This window comes from Struthio camelus, chromosome 6 (assembly GCF_040807025.1).
Source record: "Struthio camelus isolate bStrCam1 chromosome 6, bStrCam1.hap1, whole genome shotgun sequence".
Lineage (NCBI taxonomy): Eukaryota > Metazoa > Chordata > Aves > Struthioniformes > Struthionidae > Struthio > Struthio camelus.
The window spans coordinates 7,744,543-7,763,428 of NC_090947.1; the positions used below are offsets into that span (position 1 = coordinate 7,744,543).

General features: G+C 39.7%; 1 protein-coding gene across 6 annotated transcripts in view; it reads left to right on the forward strand.

Moving 5' to 3' along the window:
* Window positions 1-18,886, forward strand: part of NBEAL1 (neurobeachin like 1) — a 90,042-nt gene that overhangs the window by 14,575 nt on the left and 56,581 nt on the right. For all 6 annotated transcript variants that reach the window (XR_011141804.1, XM_068947987.1, XM_068947989.1 and 3 more), the window contains exons 3-8: window positions 4,968-5,059; window positions 10,764-10,925; window positions 12,194-12,275; window positions 12,489-12,616; window positions 14,629-14,711; window positions 17,937-18,022. Coding sequence is in view for 5 of the 6 variants with exons in the window: in XM_068947987.1 (XP_068804088.1) it covers window positions 4,968-5,059; window positions 10,764-10,925; window positions 12,194-12,275; window positions 12,489-12,616; window positions 14,629-14,711; window positions 17,937-18,022 (633 nt within the window). In the remaining variant the exon portion in view is untranslated. The remainder of the gene's footprint in view (window positions 1-4,967; window positions 5,060-10,763; window positions 10,926-12,193; window positions 12,276-12,488; window positions 12,617-14,628; window positions 14,712-17,936; window positions 18,023-18,886) is intronic.

Consider the following 18,886-nt stretch of genomic DNA (forward strand, 5'->3'; position numbering starts at 1 on the left):
CGCTCTGGACTGGCTTGGGAAAGCTCTTTGGCTGCAAACAACACAGACCAACTTGTTTGGCTTACAACCTCTTTCATGAGAAAAGAGAGGGAAAAGGTGGGAAAAGAACTCAATCGAAACCCATACTGAAGGCCACTGTATTTAAACTTCAGACTGAAGGGTGGCAGCTCGCCTAAAAGTTGAGTTCAAGAGAAAGAAAGCGCTGGTAGGCTAATGGCAGTTTACAGAGTACACACAGGAAGCAGTTTATAATCATTAGTAGTGTCTGCTTTTCTTATGAAATTAAAATATTAAATCACTGCAGAAAAGCACAATTTTTTTGTCCTAAACTATCACACTTCTGTTTTGGGAAAATATTAAGATGCGTTTGAGGCAAGTAGACTGGAATGTATTCAGCAGTGTTTCAGGAATGCACGTTTTTGTACCTGTTTTGCCATGGCTGGCACTTACCACTGTAAGTTGGCTTTCTTAAAACTGCTTCAGTAAAATGTAAATATCTTGCAGCTTTCAACAGGTGACTGTACCTGTTATGGGATCTAGGCTGATTATAACTTTACTGCTAATACAGAAAAGGGGAAACCTGGGCCAGATCCGAAGTTTGCAAGCTGTTTTTAACTTTCATTTCTATTTTTGCTATCTTTGAAATAGCTTCTGTGTCTGCCTCTGTAGCAAAACTGTGTTTAATAGTGGGTCTCTTTTTCCTGGAATGATGTACTTCTAATGCATAGGTCTTCATTTTTGTTCATTTCTGAAAGATGGCATACTTTTATAGATGGTTCATAACAGAGAGTTAATTCTTAGTATTTCTTATATAGATTCAGTTGCTAAGTGATCTTGTTTGCTTTTCTGCTTTTTTTTTTTTTTTTTTTTTGAAGTGGTGTTGGGTTAATGCTGTTGCTGGATGGAAATCTCTAGACCTGATTCAGAATGAGTCAACTATTTCTGTCAACTGTAAGTCAACTATTGCCAGTTTTCTGCTGGCACATGTCAGTAGTGTTACCTGGTATGCTGATAGCAAAGATGATTATTTTAATAACTTTGGGTAATATATAATCCGTGGGCTGGTAGGGGGTTGAGGTGGAAGACAGTTGGTTTAAAGAGTGCACCAAAGGTAATAATCAAACAATACTGTAGTGTTTGTTTTTTTTTTTTTTCCCCAGAATTATTTGTATGTTTAGAAAGCAAGGACTACCTGCTGTGTTTTCCTCACTTTAGAGGAGTTGTAGTAGCTAAGTGAATAGACTTGTATATGCACTACGAATAAGCAAAAACTATTGGCCGATAGTTTTCATAACATTTCATCTATACAATACTCTTTCTTACATATTTTGTATCTGGCAATGGTCTCTTTTACTGCTAGTCTGCACTGTTAGCCTTGCAAAGGCCTTAGAGGTTAAGGATAAAGAGGAGGTTTAATTTAACCTTAAGCTTGAACCAGATTTGGACTATAACTGTCCTTAAAAAGGAGCAAGCAGGCATTTTAACCTAATTTTCTGTCTTCTCTCCTCCCCTTTCCCTTCTCTTATCCATGACCTTTTGCTAAAGCAATTTTAAGTCAGATAATGATGTTACTTGCATGGTTTCCTAATGGTATGTGGTCAAGAAAAACTGAGTTTTCTTACTGAAGGCTACTGTCAGCAACTAGAGATGAGCCGCAGCTGTGTCAACAATCATTTTTTATTTTAAAATACTCATAGTCATTTTAGTAATTCACACTATATTTCAAGGAGAACTTGCATGTTTCAAGTGAAAGTGGTTCTTTCATCAGGAGAAAAGTCAAATAGATTCAGTTTTTGTACTTGCACAAGCATTATCGTAGCTGTTGACTAAGTAGAGAGGCTTAGATGTAGCATATGGCTTCCTATAAGTAACTTGCTTTACTGCGGAAGCTATTGCTTTGTCCTTTGCAGCCTGAGCTACGTTGTATTTGTTGAAATCACGTCCTATTTCAATTAGTCTCTATGGTCCTGTGAAATGGTTTGCATGTGGCCAGAATAACTTGCTATGAATTATTTAAAAAGCCAAAGTTTTTGATGTCTAGATATTTTTGAAGTCTCATAATTCTGCAGACTGAACAGTAAGTCTGTAAATAGTTTTTAACACCAAGCCAGCAGCATCTGAGCAGGGTATCTTCTGCTAGTTCTAGGCCATTCTTTTGGGGTATTGGCAAATCTCAGTTCTTGTTCGTTCTTTGGTTTGGTTTTCAAGGTGTTTGATCTCTGAACCTGAGAAATGTGTATTTGGACCCGCTTGCTGGAGATAATCTGTCGCCCTCTGTAACTTAAGGCTGGAAGCCTTTATTCTTTATCTCAGTGGCTTCCTTTATGATGTATGTTGCAATTTTGTCTTGAGTACAATTAATGTGTGTGTGTGTTTAAGATAACTGGTAGCTTAGCGCATATCAAATGCGAGGACAAGGCTACGTTATGCTTCTAGGAGGTAATACTACTGTGACAAATTTCGGAAGAGAAGAAGAAAGGAGGGGACGACTTCAAAAAGAAAATCTTTGGAAGGGGAATAAAAGTAGAGGTGGATGGAGGAAGATAGATTATGAAGCAGGGAGAAATTAGGAGTGAAGTGGAAGAAGAAGAATGGGAAACACAACAGGGAAAATGGGCAAGACAATGAAGTGCAGTGAAGGAGTGGTAAGCAAACAATAAGCCAAAAGATCTGTGTTGAGCTGCAGTTTCATTTGCTGCCTGTTGTCGCCTTAACTGAAGGTTTTCCATATAAGATTAGTAGTGATGGTGAAGTTTATTGCCTCAAGGTGTCTCTGACCCTTCTTGCTCGACTTAGAGCTCTTGTTTTGGGGAGGTCTTGTAAGGTCTTGAATGAGAAGGGGGTTCCCTTAATTTACGCTTCCTGTACTTGCAATGAAAAGATGCTCTGAGAATGGTTATGGAGTGCTGCAGATCATGGGTTTGCATGTCTTGGGGTTTTTTGTTTGTTATCGTCGGGGTTTTTTGCCTTGGAGACTCTTTTGTATTTAGCTACCTTGGACCGAGAAGACTGTGTGTGTCGTTCTTGTTTGATTTGTTCTTTTTCGCCAGTGTTGCCCCAGAATAGTTTGCGTGAGTTATTCACGAGTTGCTCTTTGGTCTTAACACTGTGAGGAAATAATCTCTTATTTGCGAGCATCTATGGCAATGTAATGCGAGGGAAGCAAAAGGGAGGAGAGGTGGGGAAGGAGAAGGCTGAACAAAAGGTTCAGAGCTCTTGCAGAATTTTATAAATTATGAAATAGATTTTAAATGACTTAAAATCTGTAATACTTTATGGAAAGATTTTAACATTACTTTATAAACTATTCACAGAATGTGTGAGCGCTTGGATGCGTATTAATGGTGTGACTGAGGTTCTTTACGTGGTCACTATGGAGGAAGATGTTAGCTTTGATCTGGCAGGTTGCTTTTGAAAATTAAGCAGCTTGACTTCCAAGTGAAATGACATCAAGTAACGCGTATTCTAACAGACTTATGTGTTTCTATAAGTGTCCTCCTTCCCTCTCTCTGTAAGGCACTTGCTTTGAGGCCTATCCCCTTCAGATGGGGAACAGTAAGAGCAACAGAGCAATACATCAGGGTTGCGTTGTTCGGTTTCATTAGGTTGCCTAATGACATTTCATCACCCATCAAAAGACAGTGAATGACACCACCATGCTACTAATATACAGTAGTGAAACTGAGTTTTACATGCTTTGACTAAAATTGAATTTGTTTTCCTTGGTCATAGCAGGTGTGGTACTCGCACGCTGCTTTATCTGTAGTGGCTCAGTTGCAAAGAGCACGGAGTTGGCATCCTCTGTGAGGGGAGAGACGCAAGATAAAAGCTCCTCTGCATCTTTCCCCAGCTCCCCGGGAGCAGGCCATTTCCCATGGGGGTTTATAATGCGAGGTGGCCTCCTCACAATGTCTTGCTGTCTTTCTCACAGGGGTCTGGGGTAAATGGTAAAGACAAATACATTTGGAAATAAAAAGTCTGGACGTGCTTTTGGGCTGGGGGCTACTAAACTCAGAGATGGCTTCTCTGTCTGTCTTGGGTTTGTGTGTGGGGGGGGGTGACTCTGAAGGTGAGACAGTTATAACTGTGGCACAGGAGAAGCTCTGTTATTGCAGCAGATAGATCGGTAGAAGCTAGAAGTGATGCTTTTTCTAATGTTATCTTAACTCTTAAGTTACAGGCATCTAATCAGCCAAACACTTCTTGCAAGCAATTTACCTGTTGCTTTTGCAAGACTTGGCTGTTTGGCAGTCCTACAGGTTCTGGTGTCTGTTCTCCCTGCCAGAACAGCATCCCGCCCTGACGAACTGCCGATTGTGAGCAAAATCTTTCTGCTCTGTTAAGAACAACTAGTAAGATTAAATCTAAATTTCCGTGTTTTTTAGATATTCAGTGCACAACTCGTAGGCTCTGTGTAGCCTCTTGGAATACTTTATCTGGCTCTAATCTGCTGCTAGCTGCCTTCTGTCTGGAATGTGTTACCGCTTCTGCTTCTGCTGTCGTGAATCAGTGAATGAAGCAAAAAAGCAAATTATTTTGTGATTAGGATTGTAATTGGTGTTCACATTTAATTTTATAAGATATAGAAATGTTGTGTACTAAGTTCCATACTGGAATATACTAGTGATTTGTTTACATTGTTATGTATTAGAAAACTGATAAACTTTAGTAACTAAAGCTTGTTTATAAATCACTTTTGTCATTGGTACCAGTAAGTAGAGACACGTGAACTGATGAGTATATACTCAATGCCAGAATGTCACAGTGGCACAACATGGTTGAGAATTTCAGAGAACACAGCTTTTTTAATTTCAGTCCTAAAAATCAGTCTATTCACTCCTCTCCCCCCTCCCCCCCCCCCGTTAAAGCACATAAAGAAAAGCCTTCTTTTCAGCTTAATACTACAGAGTTGTAGGTGCTATATTTCATAATATTTAACCTTCCCCCCCCCCCCTCTTTTTTTACAGAAAGATCCAGATTACCTGAAGCTCTGGTTGGACAGTTTTGTTTCTAGTTATGAACAGTTTCTGGATGTGGACTTTGAGAAGCTGCCAACGAGGTATGTAGAATTACAGACCTGTTCATCTTTGTTTGATACATGAAATGGACCTGGCTGAGATCCCGGGCTTGTTCAACCTCAATACTGCTTTTAAACAAAAGACAGATTTTATTGTTGAGTGGCACTCCCCGTTCTTTTGAAGGTCAAGTTGAGTTGGGAATGATGAAACTAGGCAAATACTGGTATTTGCATTATATGAGGAGATGGCATCAGTATTCACCTGTTGTCGCTGATAGAAAGATAATCATTATCATCCCTTTTGTGCTGTTGAAATAAGTATATGAAATAGTGAATGTTAGTGCTTGTGTCTGTAACAGAAGTGAATGGATAGAAGATAAATGTAGGATGAGTTTTGTAATTTAGGGGTTGCCTTAAAAATAAGGATAAGATGAATGTTATGTAATTGGTTTGGATAGCTTGACTGAATAGCTCTTGTAAAGTTAAAATATGCACAAATGATAGATTTAAAAGCGAGTTCCTTCTTTGCATCTGTGAAGACGTCAGGTGAGGGGCAAGAGTATTACTAACTTCAGCACTGTTGCTAATCCTAAGTACTGAAATAATCATGGGACAGATGTGAAAATAGATTTTTCACAAGTCCCATATTTAGTATTTTGAATTTACTTTCTGTATTTTAATGATTGTGTTTTCAAGACTAGCTTTGCAATTGTGAGAAATAGAAACTTAGGCACTGGATATTTTTTTTCTGGCTTTCAGATGAAAGCTGAGATGCTTGCATGAACTAAGAGTTTTAAAAACCCCAAATGTTAGGGTATTCAGAAATCATGAGAATTGGCATCAGTATTATAGCTGCTATAACTACTGGTGAGTGAATACGAGGAATGACTCTCCCTGCACCATGGCTCTAGTCCAAACCCTGTTGAAATCAGTGGAAATTCTCTAATGAGCTTTTGGTCCGATCCTGTTTTAGGTGTAAGTGATAGCCTCCACAGTTACAAAGAAAGGAAGAATGCTGAAATTGGATCTCAGTGGATTAAAAACTGAACTTCTTTTCTATTTCTTTTAAAATTTTCTCTTAATGCTTATATTAATGCAAAATATATAGTGAAATTACTAAAAAAAATACAAAAAAAAAAAAACCCTGCAAAAACTACAGGTTAGTTCTGTGCTCTCTTCCTAAAGATCTGTCATCTTTGCAGTGAGATGTGATAATGCATACTACAGTGGCTAGTTCAGGAAAAAAGTTATCCTTTAACATACCATTTAATATTGAAACGTAAACGGTGAAAGAGTAGAGTATCTTGGTGCTTTTGTTTAAGGTTTTCTTTTCTTTTACAGCAGCATAGCAAATGATTTACAATGAGGCTTAGCTTGGCAGAACGATAGCAACATCTTCGTTGTGCTAAATGATGGTTTTGTGAGCGTAAAAATCCTGTGTTTTGCTGAGGTTAATGACGGGATTACTGGTTTAGTCTGGAAGAATAGGCCTATATGGATTTAGACTCGTTTTTGTAACAGATGTAGAGAAAAAATACCAAAACAACATAACGATAAAGACAGATAATTCCTGTGCCTCAGCGACTGGATTTAAATAACATGTTATTTGAGAGCAGATATTGAAGTTAACAAAGAATTGCTGTTTCTGACTTTATTTGCATTTGAGATATGGAGAGGCATGTGAAAAATCACATCTTTCTGGCTTTTAAGTTCATTCTTATTGCAGGCATTTACCAGTGGAGCTGAGCCTACTGAGCTTGCAAAGGAGAACAAGCAGGTCTGTGTGGCACTGCCAAAGCCTGGTTTCCTGTGGTCTTCTCTTGGTATCTAGGAAGAAATGAGTTTACACAGTGATCTTTGTCTGGTTGAAGTACTCCTGGAGGGCTCTCCACTGCCACACTACCTCTATTCACAATCCTAGAAGGAATCTTATGTTTTGTGCTGCTGCCTTGCTCTGTCAAATTTGCTCGAAATCAGTAAAGAGCTTCGGTTAGTAGAAGAGTGACTGACATGAGCCTATATGCAAGCACACAGTGTGGTTAAAGGTGCAGTATTTTCCTTATAGCCCACACCGTGTTATGGCTTCATACCTAATTTTAATATTTTTACTGGAGTTACTTCCTCCTATTAAAAAAAATTATTTCTGTCATTTGATCTTGAAAATGATACATGATGCTAGCTACAATGCGAAAGTGAGTGGCCTAGTACCTATTTTTTTTTCTTTATATAGATCTTGGTGCACTTTACAGCTGTAGAGCACGCCTGAAAGACCTCTTGTATTGAAGGGCAAAAGCCAGTAAATGGTGAGAAACTGTGCAGGGAGAAGAAAGCTTGTACAGATGACTGGACAAAACTAACCTTTCAGAGGAGGAGAATGTGTTGTCTTCCAGTTCTTCCATGGAGTAATGTCTCTTGCATTCGAAAAATGCCACACACCTAAATTTAATGAAACTATTAAGTTTTTTTCTGAAGGAAGGACTCTTTTTACTGGTAGTGTCGCATGTTGATTTCATTGATAAGGATATTGTTTCTATAACTTAAAACATAGAATTTTCTGAAACCTACTTTGGGAACTTGTCCAATGCTCCATAATACAGAATTTGGAAATTTCTAAATTAGGGGGACGAGTGTATCCAGTCATATGATTTGAATGTAGAAGTAGAGCTGGTTTTCAGATGTACTTTTATCTGTTTGCATCTTCTCTAGGTCAATGTATTTTTACATTTATATATTACTTTGGGTAATTTTAAATGAAGTGGTTGGCTATTGGCATTTACAGTGATTTTGTGTGTGTGGTTTTGTTTGTTTTTTAACTGGAGAAAGTGAGGATATGCCACAATATAATAGCTATACTGACAGCTGTGTGCGTGGAGCACAAAGGATTAATGCACTACACTGTTCTTTTCCTAAGCCATTTATTACATCTTTTCAGTATTTACAGTAGGAAGCGTAAAAACTTTACCAGCTGGTGGGAGGGATTTTTTTCCTTCATTGAAGGAGAGAAATTATCACTTAGTTTAATATTTTAGAAACAACAAAGGACTCCAGAGTGTCGTCATGTTCTCTTTTGGTTTTGGTTTGCATGCTGTCAAGCGAAGGAGCTTAAAGGGTGCTCATCCAAAGTACTGTAGACACCATACTTTGTTTATATATGGACTTCAAACCCACATGAAAATGATGTAGGAATCATGATAATCATGCTGATTACATGTTTACTGGAAACTCTGTGCTGGAAAGTGAAGTCTGGTTTTCTACAGTGCTTTGTTTGTAAGTGCTTGGCGCTTTGGAGGGGAGGGAATGATTCCCAGTGCGTGGGTTTAAGCTATAATAAGATGAATACAATTTAGAGACTAATTTAATTCCTTTCAAAAACTGTCGATGGCAGATTATAACTGCCTACCCGTTTTAAAGCAATGCAAGGACATAAATAAAACCCAAACGTGTCAAGGACTCTCTAGAACTTTTGAAGTAGAGTACCAGCAATCAGATAAGAACCTGAGCTAACTTGTTTGCCTGTGTGTGTGGTGGGTTTTTTTTTTTTTTTTGGGGGGGGGGGGGGAAAGAAACTTTTCCTTTTGGAGTAGTTGCTTTACACAGCTAGTCTTGTTAGGGAATAGCTGATGATATGCATCCACAAATCTGATTTTTTGACTTTTGCAGTGATAAGAAATTGCTCTGTTGGGATGAAAAGAAGTTTGATTATTTAATCTTTATAGTGTATTCAGCTTGAGCAGCCCCTGAAGATTGGCGTTTCTTGTGCCATTCTTGCACAATGCAGTGATTTCCAAGGGGTGGTGCAATAGCATGGACTTGTAGCTACTGCAGAGCCCACATTCTTTGGGTCATGAGGCATGAAGGGCATGCTGTTTGCTTTCTCATACAGCATTTTACGATGTTACTGAAAGGACTTGTTGCCCATTTTAGGGAAATTACTTCTGGATATGTGATTTCAGCTGCTTAAAAAATGACAGCCTTCCTCATACAGCGAGGGTGAATTCTCAGATTATTATGAGCAGTGCTTGTAGTCCCTGAGGGCATGCATCTGCTGGCAACTTGAGGGATGAAGCTGCTATCGCAGAAGTGCAAGTTTCTTTCTTGGCAGTTGTGGTTGAAAATAGGAGTTGCTCTCTGTTTTGTGGTTCATGTCTCTCTGTTTAGACTCCCAGGTCCTACAAAATTTCTGTCTTCAGCAAATGATGCTTGAGGAAGATCTGAACAGCAAATTGTCTAGCTTTGTGAAGAAGCAAGAGAGTGAATGGTGTGAAGTCCCTGGTGTACGTGTGGTTGACGCTTGTTTTGTGGGACATGGGAGTTTGCTCCTGTTTGTGCCTGCCTAGTTGTTTTATTAAACTGTATCTCAATTTTTCCTTTTCAGCTTTAGAAAGCTGAATGATATGTTGTTCCTCCTTTCCCTCAGACAGCCAATGTCACAGTGTTAATTCTCAGTAATTGCACTTCTCCATCCTTTTTGATGCCTGTTCTTACACAGATTCATGTAAGTAAGTGCTCTGTTAGAGAGCATAGGAGTTGGCTCTGTTGTTCGGTTTGTTATAGTTTTTCTCCCTGCCTTTGGCTATATTTTAGACTGGTGTAAGCTGTGTCCTGAGGCTTTTCCTGTGTAAAATTGATAGGGAATAGGTGAGGGTGAGAGCTGCTGATGCCAAAGGCAGACTCACCTTACCGTGTGTAACAGTGGGTGTACAGCTTGTTGACAGAAAGCTGCCTGTGAACTTTTGCCAAAAATGAGTTTCAGTGGTCTCCATCCTGGAGAATGTTTAACACACCTATGTGTTTCTAGAGTGTTGCTGAAATGGGTTTCTGTATGGCTGATCTCAGAGCACTGACTTGGCTACTGTTTTTGTGTCTGTGGTTTTTTTTTTTTTTTTTTTTATTTCTTCTGGTTCTCTGGTATTTTTCTACAAATGTTTGTTTAGCAGATGGCATGCAGGAGCACCTAATGTTCTCCAAGGCGAAGTCTGGACGTGCTAGAGTTGTCATAGTTAATCGCAACAGAGCAGTCTTTTTGTCTTCTAAAAATAATTAGATAGCAGAACAAAACTGTTTGCTGGGTTAGTGATATCCAGAAACTAATAAGGGTAGGTCAGCTATTCACGCAAAACCAACGTGCCAAGAGTCGGCTGGATTGCCGGGAGCCTTCTGTCCCGCGTTCAGACCCTGATTTTTCGGATTGTGCCTGATTTAAACTTACTGTGAACTGCTGTTGCCTTGTAGCTCCTATACGTAACAAATGAGGTTCATTGTGGATGTTTGCCAACTGGGTTTCAATAATTACTATTTAATAATTGGCATTTTGTTTATGTAGGTACTTTTATCTCCAGTAGGAAATTGAAGGTGTTCCCTTGTGTTCGGTTTCCATACGTTTCATTCCTTTGGGGGTGTCCCTTCCGTTATTCAGGGATCTTCCAGGCCACCTGTTTGCCTACTCAAGAGCATGCAACTTCTCTGTGGCAATTGCTTCATGAAAGGGTGTTTACGAATCCATTTAATATGCTTTTAAGGCTTTTTTCAATGCGGTTTGTCTGGGGAAAGGAAGATCGAGCAGGCATGTTACCACCAGGCATTTCCTTCTAGCTCAGTAGAAAGTGTTTGTGAGCAGTCAGCTGCTGCAGTTCAGTAACCTTTCGTACACAGGTTTATTGGGACACTACAGAAGCACACTGAAATATTTTGATACTATAGCATTTGCAAGGTTAAAAACACTTTGTGTGTATGACTTTCTCTTTAGGGTGGATGATGTTCCTCCAGGAATATCACTGCTTCCTGATAACATTCTTCAGGTCTTGAGGCTCCAGCTACTACAGTGTGTCCAGAAGATGTCAGATGGACTAGAAGAACAGCAGCAAGCTCTGTCACTTTTGCTTGTGAAATTCTTTATCATCCTTTGCAGGTATTTGTTCTGGCTGCTATCTCAACAAGGCTATTGTTTTGTTTAGGAAAACTTGAGGCGGTCCACAAATATAGATTCTTATGACATGTGCAGCGTGACTTTACGTGTTCCAGGAGAGACAAAGACATGTCACCTGTTGCAGTCTTCAAGATAAAGAGGAGAAGAAAGAGATGAGGAGGAGAGATTCGGTCATTTTAGCAATAATATTTGCTATGAGGAACGTGCTAGTGGCTGATTAGATACTAAATTCTTTGATTCTTCAGTTATATTTATGGGAATTCAAGACATGGTGTACTGGGTATAACAAATCTTTTTCAAAGAAGAAGGCAGAGTCCAGTAAGAGTTGGATATGAAACAACTCTAAAGACAAATGACTAGGAAGAGCTGTTTTACATTCTTAGCATGCTTATGATTCTATAAACAGCTTAGGAAATGATTTGGAAACTTGCATTAACAGAGGAAGGGGGATAAAGTATAACAGGGAATCCCTTTTCCTAAGGAGTATTCAAAGCGGCTTTTTCTGAGCCCTTTGGTTCTCCTTATCCCTGAAACAGCACAAAGGGGTTGTAGGGCAGTATTTAAGTATCCCAGAATATTAAATATAAACTGTGTAGCTGTTGGTAGCTGTTGCTGAATTACCAACTGTTGTCAGTCTTATTTAATTGCTGAAAAATTCTCCTTACTTCATCATTTAAGCATCTGATTTTTGTGGCTTGTCCTCAAGACTGAGAATTAATGTGCATGCTATTTCTTTGTTACTGATGATTATTTCATGTTCTAAAATAGTTTTAGATTTTTTTTTTTGCCCCTATGGAAGAATTTGAAATGCTAAACTGCTTCTAAGTAACATGCTTGCTGAAGTTTTAGAAGCTGTATGTAGCTATGATATCGATCTCCTTGTGACACTCTAGTCATGCGGGAGAAATGGAAGTTGCTGCCTTTGTTATCAGATGCAATTTCTGAGCTCTCTGTTCAGTGTGCCTGGGAATCTGCTTAACCTCTGAAACCCCAAATTCCCATTAGAATTGACCTACAGCAGGGAGACTGGGTCTTTGGCTGTACTTGCGTCTTCCTGTTAGACAAAAACTTGTACTATGTTACTGTGACAGAAATAAACATCTGAGTACATGCAGTCTTTTGGGGAGTAGTTTTGAAATACTGATACACTTTTGTATCATCTTAAACTGAATGCTAAAAAAAACATTGTTTGAATTAGCCTCAAATAGTAGGCTGTGTACATTTCTGTGGTTTTTATGTTGCTTTCATAGAAATTTGGCTAATGTGGAAGAGATCGGGATGTGTTCATACATTAACCATGTTATCACCATGACCACGTTATACATTCAACAGGTATGTGGTGTTTGATTCTCATCTGTTGTTTTCCCTGTCTGCTACTGCCTGCCCCTGCTTATATGACTCCCTATTTAAAAAAAAAAAAAAAAAAAAAAAAAAAAGGGCAGCAGGAGGTGCAGGTGAGTATTTGAGGGCTCAAAACTGTTGAGGAGATAAAGATTAACTCTCAGCTTTTGGGAATCTTCTGACTTCTTTTTTTTTCCTCCTCAGTTAAAAAGCAAAACAAAAGAGAAAGAAGTGGCAGATCAGACCCCAATAGAAGAATTTGTAAGACATGCATTGGCTTTTTGTGAAAGTCTCTATGATCCATATCGAAACTGGAGGCAACGAATTGCAGGGTATGTATCGACGAGTACAGGATCATAGAGTTTGTTTTTGTGATAACAAAACATATGTAACAAATGATATGTATGGTTTCAGACAGAACTATTATTGCCCCATGTCAAACTACAATGAAGTGTAGTTACACGGATGTTCTTCTGCTCTTGCAATTTTTTTCAGGTATTAGAATTCATAGCCTTGAGAATTTGACTTGATACTTTTTTTTCCTAAATAGACAGTCTTTACATTAGCATTAATGAAACTTTTGTTTTCTACCAAAATTAACATCATGAAGCAGGCACACTTGAAACTGAACTAACCTAACAGGGTACTAATATGTCCTGCATTCAGTAGAAAGCTGAGTTCTGTGTGTCTTTTTTCTTTTTTCTTTTTTCTTTTTTTTTTTTGGAAAGGTACGAAGAATAGAGAGCCAGGAAATATGTTTCCTGGAGAAGCTTAGCTTCTGTTGTTTCTGCTATAACTAGCTCTTCAAAGACCTCTTATAATTTACTGAGATCTTTTTCACGTACAGTTCTCCCTTCTTAGCCCCAAATTCATTACAATAATTTTAAAGATAGGTGGTCACATGTAGTTAACATGTTGAGGGCTTGCACACATACACACAGCCAATAAAGTTGCTATTTGCTCCTTGCTGCTCTCATTCAGAGCTGTTCTTCCTTGATTCCTCTGTTTCTATTAGCGCCATTTTAGTGTACAGCAAACATTGGATATGTGTGCACGAATAATTATGTGCTCAGAGAGACTACGCGTCCTGTTAGTTAGTCTTGTAAAACCTCAGGTCTCTTCTTGCAGCTTATGTTCTGTGGAGGTGTGCTGCAGGACTCCTCAAAAAGAGAGTGGAGGCCATATGAGCTGCAGTGGTGTACCCTGGCTGCCGAGTCTCTCTGTAGCTGGAGACCTGTAGTGCGCCATAACACTGCATGGGCTGCAGTTCTTGTGAGATTGTCATTAACAACACTGCTTTTTCTCCCTTAACAGCTTGAATTGTTATGCATAAAGTTTTAAGTGGCATGTGAGGACCAAACTTCTGCTATTTTAGTGCAACATTAGAGTTACCCCCTTTTCTAGAAGACAGCACAAGTTGACACCACTTCTCATTCATGGCCCTCCAACGTATTGCTTAAGCTACTTTCGGATTTAGTGTAGGTAATGGCAGCCCATCTCACTGTATCCTAGGTAACATGTATGTACTCAAAATCATTGAGTCTGCACTTAGTGACGGTACAGAAATTGACAGCAGATCAATATAATAACGCCACCAGAAACTGCTATGTTCTTTGGGATTGTCTGGATGTGATCCAAAAGTCTATTGTAAATTCAAAGAAATATATCTGCTAAATCAATCTAGAGGTGAATGAAAGCAAAATAAAGTTAGAAGGTATACCAAGAGGAGTTTGGCTGTATCTGACCAGCATGAAGCGCGCTCCATTACTTTCTCCTTTCAGAAACTGACCCATTCTTCTCAAGTGATGGAAGAAGGAAGTGAAAAATGGGGCAAGGGAGAAGGGTGGAATTAGGGCAAAACATGTTTCTGAAGATAACAGGACAAATACATTGCATCCTTGAAAAGATGTTTATAAATGTATCGGTAGACTAATTTTCCTTAAAGCTGTTTTTTATTGGTTCCTGCCCCCCTCCCAAATAAGGAACCCATAATAATGTTTTGTGCCTATTTCAAATTGCATGGTTAAGAAGTTTGGCATGCCGGCTGATGGCTTAGTTACAGTAAGCAAGGACCAAATAACAGATTGCTAGCTTTTTTTAAGCTAAGCCGTATTATAAAACACTAAGGCATTTCTAGGAGTGGAACAATAAACACAGGATTAGCTGTGATTCATGTTCTCAGGATGAAATGCTCTTTTACTTTTAATTTATATATATATATATATATACATCCTGCAGACAAAAGATAATTTCTGGATGTTGGCAGTGTCTTGTCTTATGAATAAGTCATGAACAAGCATGTTGTATCTAATTTCTTTGGAATATCTTTTTAATGTGATTGCAGACGTATCGTTAGCACAGTTGAAAAGAGCAGACAGAAGTATAAGCCAGCTTCCCTCACGGTTGAGTTTGTCCCTTTCTTTTACCGTAAGTATTGCCACTGGCATGTTTGAAAATGGTCATCTGTGCCGTAATGAACTTACTGATTTCAAGTTCCATTCCACTAAGAATGTCTGATAAATAAAAAAGCCTCTTGCTTTCTTTCTGAGGCTAAATGAAGTGGGTTGCTTTGCTTGCTTGGTTTTGGCTCTTTGTAGTTAAAAATCTGGCTTTGAGTATCACCATCTTGCCATCCTTATTTGTGGTATTTTGGTCTCTGAAAGCCTGGCTTTTTTTCCGGACTTTTTTGCAGTGTCTACCGTGGTTTGCTAGCGTTGGTTTTGTGAATTGCCAGTTTTCCCGTTTATTATGGAGCACATAGCAATTATACATAAGATCCCTGTAGCAACTATATTGATAACTATGCATGCGTTTCTGTCTCTTAATATGATTTAGCAGCTAGAAACAAGGAAAGTCGGTACCATACGACTGGCAAATGCTCATTAGACCACAGTTTGTGGAACTGCTCTGTTTTTCCTCTGGTTAAGTCATTAAAGTATCGTGACTGCTGCTTTGGAATTCATGCGCTCTTACCATTGCAGGCTTGCTGAGCGGAAAAGGAAGACTCGTGTGACCATATTCTGTCATACTTAAATCTAGCTTAGATAGCAGCCTTTTCAAGCACTAATATGCATAACTGTTAGAGACTTGTGTTGGTTAGGCATGGTTAACTTCTGTCTTCTGTACCCTTCCCTTCTATGTTTTTTTTTTCCTATGAACTTGCAGCAAAAAGTTATTTTATAGAATTGAATTTCTTGAATTTATATTAAAACAAAAAACCACCCCGGTATTTGCCAATGAGACTAGGCTGTCGCTGCTTTTCTGCTCTGTTAGTGTCTGCTCCCAGAATGGCTGGATCCCTGTTGAGAATGGTGCTAAAGACCTGTGACTAGGACTTGACCACATGTTTAACAGCTGTGCTGAACTGGGAATTAAAAATGTTCCCTTACATGAGACTGGGGGGTGGAACGGGTTGTCCTGTTGCCAAGTTCCTGAACTGCCGTCAACCTTCCCTGAATAGAAGAGAATTTCTTTCCTCAGTGCTTGTACAAGGGGATTGATGGTTGAGTGACTGATAGAATTAGCTGCTGTTGTTGCTCCTGCAAGGCTAAGAGTAATCTCCGTGTGAGTCACAGTCGAGTTAGCCTAGCTAACTGGGGAACAAATCAGAATTTCAAGAAGGGGAATGTAAAGCAAATAACGTTGTCTGAAAGTACTGTCACCCTCGGGGGAGACTGTTCTTGTATATGTAAAAATAATACCCTACGGTGAGGTATGGAGAGTGCAGGCTCACCTTGCTGGTTAAGCCGGTGTAGTGGCTAGTTGTTTCCCCGGGGAGCTGAGCCAACAAAACACTGCGTTTGAGGAGAAATTGCAGAGGGAAAGGTGGGACGTCCAGCTGGTTTGCTTCCAGCCCTGCTGAGAGCCCTGACGTGCTTCGCTCTTGACGTAATCAGTCAATGCCAAGGGAATGGAGGCAGCAGGACATTGGCTGCAGAGGTAGGGTGAGGGGAACCGGCCCTGTCTGCGGCTGGCCCCTAGCTCAGCTTGGCTTTAGTGTCAGATAGCATCTGAAGAGATGATGTGGAATTAAAAATAAAAAGGCAGGTTTTACTCCTGGCATGGTGACAGTCAAGAGTTTGGTTTCTCTGGGTTTCTCTTGCATCCTTCACTGCAATAAACCTGATTTTCCACCTGCTCGTTGTGATGCCCTTCTCCGCGTAGATAAACAGGCCAGCAGCTGGAAAGAACAGACAACTGAGGCCAGTGAAACGCCATTGCCTTTGTGCCAGAGCGCTGGGGACCCACTCTTAACGGCGGCAACTGAGGAGCGCCATCCAAAGGAGCTCTCCTCCCCGCTCGCTACCTCTGCATTACCCTCCGATTCCTCCGAAATCCCTTAGCTATCATATACCGTGACTGCGCTGTGGCCATGTGAATTGGCTGGCGGATAATGGAACTGGCAGAAGAAATGGAACAGAAAACTGTTGAGTTTATGCTGTAGACTTCCTTGCCATGGCAGCACCCATTTGGGTCTTTTTCTCTCCACCCACCTAATGATTAATTTCTTCCCCCCCATGCCCACTGTCCGCTAGGTGTTGCGCTATTGAATTTATCTGAAGTTTCCCAAAAGGTCCAGAGCTGTAAGTTAAGGGAGTGTTTGGACCAGCAGACTAACACTCTGATCGTTTAGGCTTTTTTTTCTTCTTTGAAGACAAAGGTTTAAAAACAGCCGTGCAAGTTTCTGTTAAAGCAGAGTTATACATTCAACATGTCAATTTGGTAGCTGACATAAAGATTCTTCTCTTTAAAATGCTAGGGTTTTATATTCATTAAAACTTCTGTTGCTTGTTGAAAATCTCAGTTTAAAAAAAAAACAAGTCATTAACAGACCTAGCTTATAACATTCCTGGGAGTTTTTTCAGTTGCTAATCCCAGTAAAATACTACTTTGTAGTTTCAGTTGCAGCTACCTTGAGTCTAGGTTATTATTGCTATAGCAACAATATCCATGTTGATATCTATTGCTAAGAAGAGTTTCTGAGGCTGTTTATAAGTAATTTACATCAGAGATGGCATGAGAAGAGATGCAAGATAATTATCTTTAAATAGCCTATGCTGGAAAGGTTACACACCTGCACAGACTTTCCTGGAAAATTTAGTTTGGGAGCAAGTTCAGGCACCGTTTTGTCTGACCCACGTGCACTGGGTATGCCTTGAGCCTTTTTGTGCTGTAACCGCTCTAAACTTTGTCGTGTCTCTTAACTCTCCAGCTTGCATGTTAGTGTGTCCTTATATTTGTTAGCAGTATGGACAAAATGAGCTAATCTTACATTATGGATCAGATCAGCAATTGCTGTATCTTTATAGTCCTGTCAGGTTGCATGAAACTCTGCTGTTCTTTGGAAGTTGGTCTGGCCCTGTGAATTCCTGATGAGTGTAGTATTGTCACGTGACTTTGATAACACTGGGACTGATGTGTTTGCATCAATTTGTTATGATTTTGTTTGAGATTCAAGTTGTGATTCAACTTATGTTAAAAAAAAAAATTAAAAAGATTACGTAGTTGAAATTTTGTTTAAAACTTGTATGATGATAAGGAATAGTGGAGCTTCTTTTTAATTGCTTCAGCATTTTTGCTGGAGGAAAAAGCGCTGTGTAATTGCCATGACCAAAATGAAGGCTCCTACCACTCTTTCCTTGTTTCAATCAGAATGCTTTCAAGAAAGTGAACATCTCAAGGAAAGCCTCAAATGTTGCTTGCTGCATCTCTTTGGAGCTATTGTGGCTGGTGGTCAGGTAAGGATGTTCTAAACTCCTTTCAGCCTCTGAAGCCTCCAACCTTCTGTTCACTGTTTAAGGCTTGTAGCTTATGGGAAATGTATAAATGAGAGATTTCTTGCTGCATATGGGTTAGTTGTTTGTCTTGTGAAGTTTGGGGCCATTTTGTGCAATAGTATCTAAATGCTAAAAGCTAAGTCAATTAGCAGTGGAAAACTGCTGTCTGCAATAACAAAATATTCATGTGAACTTGGTCATATTTTCACATCATAAAAAATGTAAGTAATTGTGGTAACAGTTTCTACCTGCAAAGATGCAAGTTTTATGTCAACCCTCGAAATATATCTAGCTTACTTCTCAATGTGGGGAGTAAGCTAATCAGCGGGAGGTGCAGAGTCTTCATGGTCGAAAGTAATTTGACATCTTTGAAAGACTGTGGAGAAAAGAGGATCTCTGAAAAATGCTAGTTCCTCATCAGCAAAGCCAGCACCTACTCCGAGTGACTTTTGTAACGTTCCACTTAACATCTGCTTGTGACCAGACTTACTTCTGGTGATCCAGAGGAGAGTGGTTTTTACGATGTTGTCAGGGAGCGGCGAGGGTAGGCACTGCTCTGCAAGGGAAAGTAAGCTGGGGGCCAAACATGGCAACTTGACAGGCAGAGGTGGTCAGCCACACTGAGAAGAGACGCAACCCCACTGTACTCGAACAAGGTGAGCAGAGCAGGTCCAGTGATAGAAGCCAGGGTTGACCGGTAAAAATCACCGGGCAAGACCACAGTGACAAAGCCTGAGATCAAGCTAGGACATCCAATTGCGACATCAGGGTCAGGATTCAGTCTAGTGATGGTAACCAGAGTCAGCCAAGAGTTCAGTGGTAGTG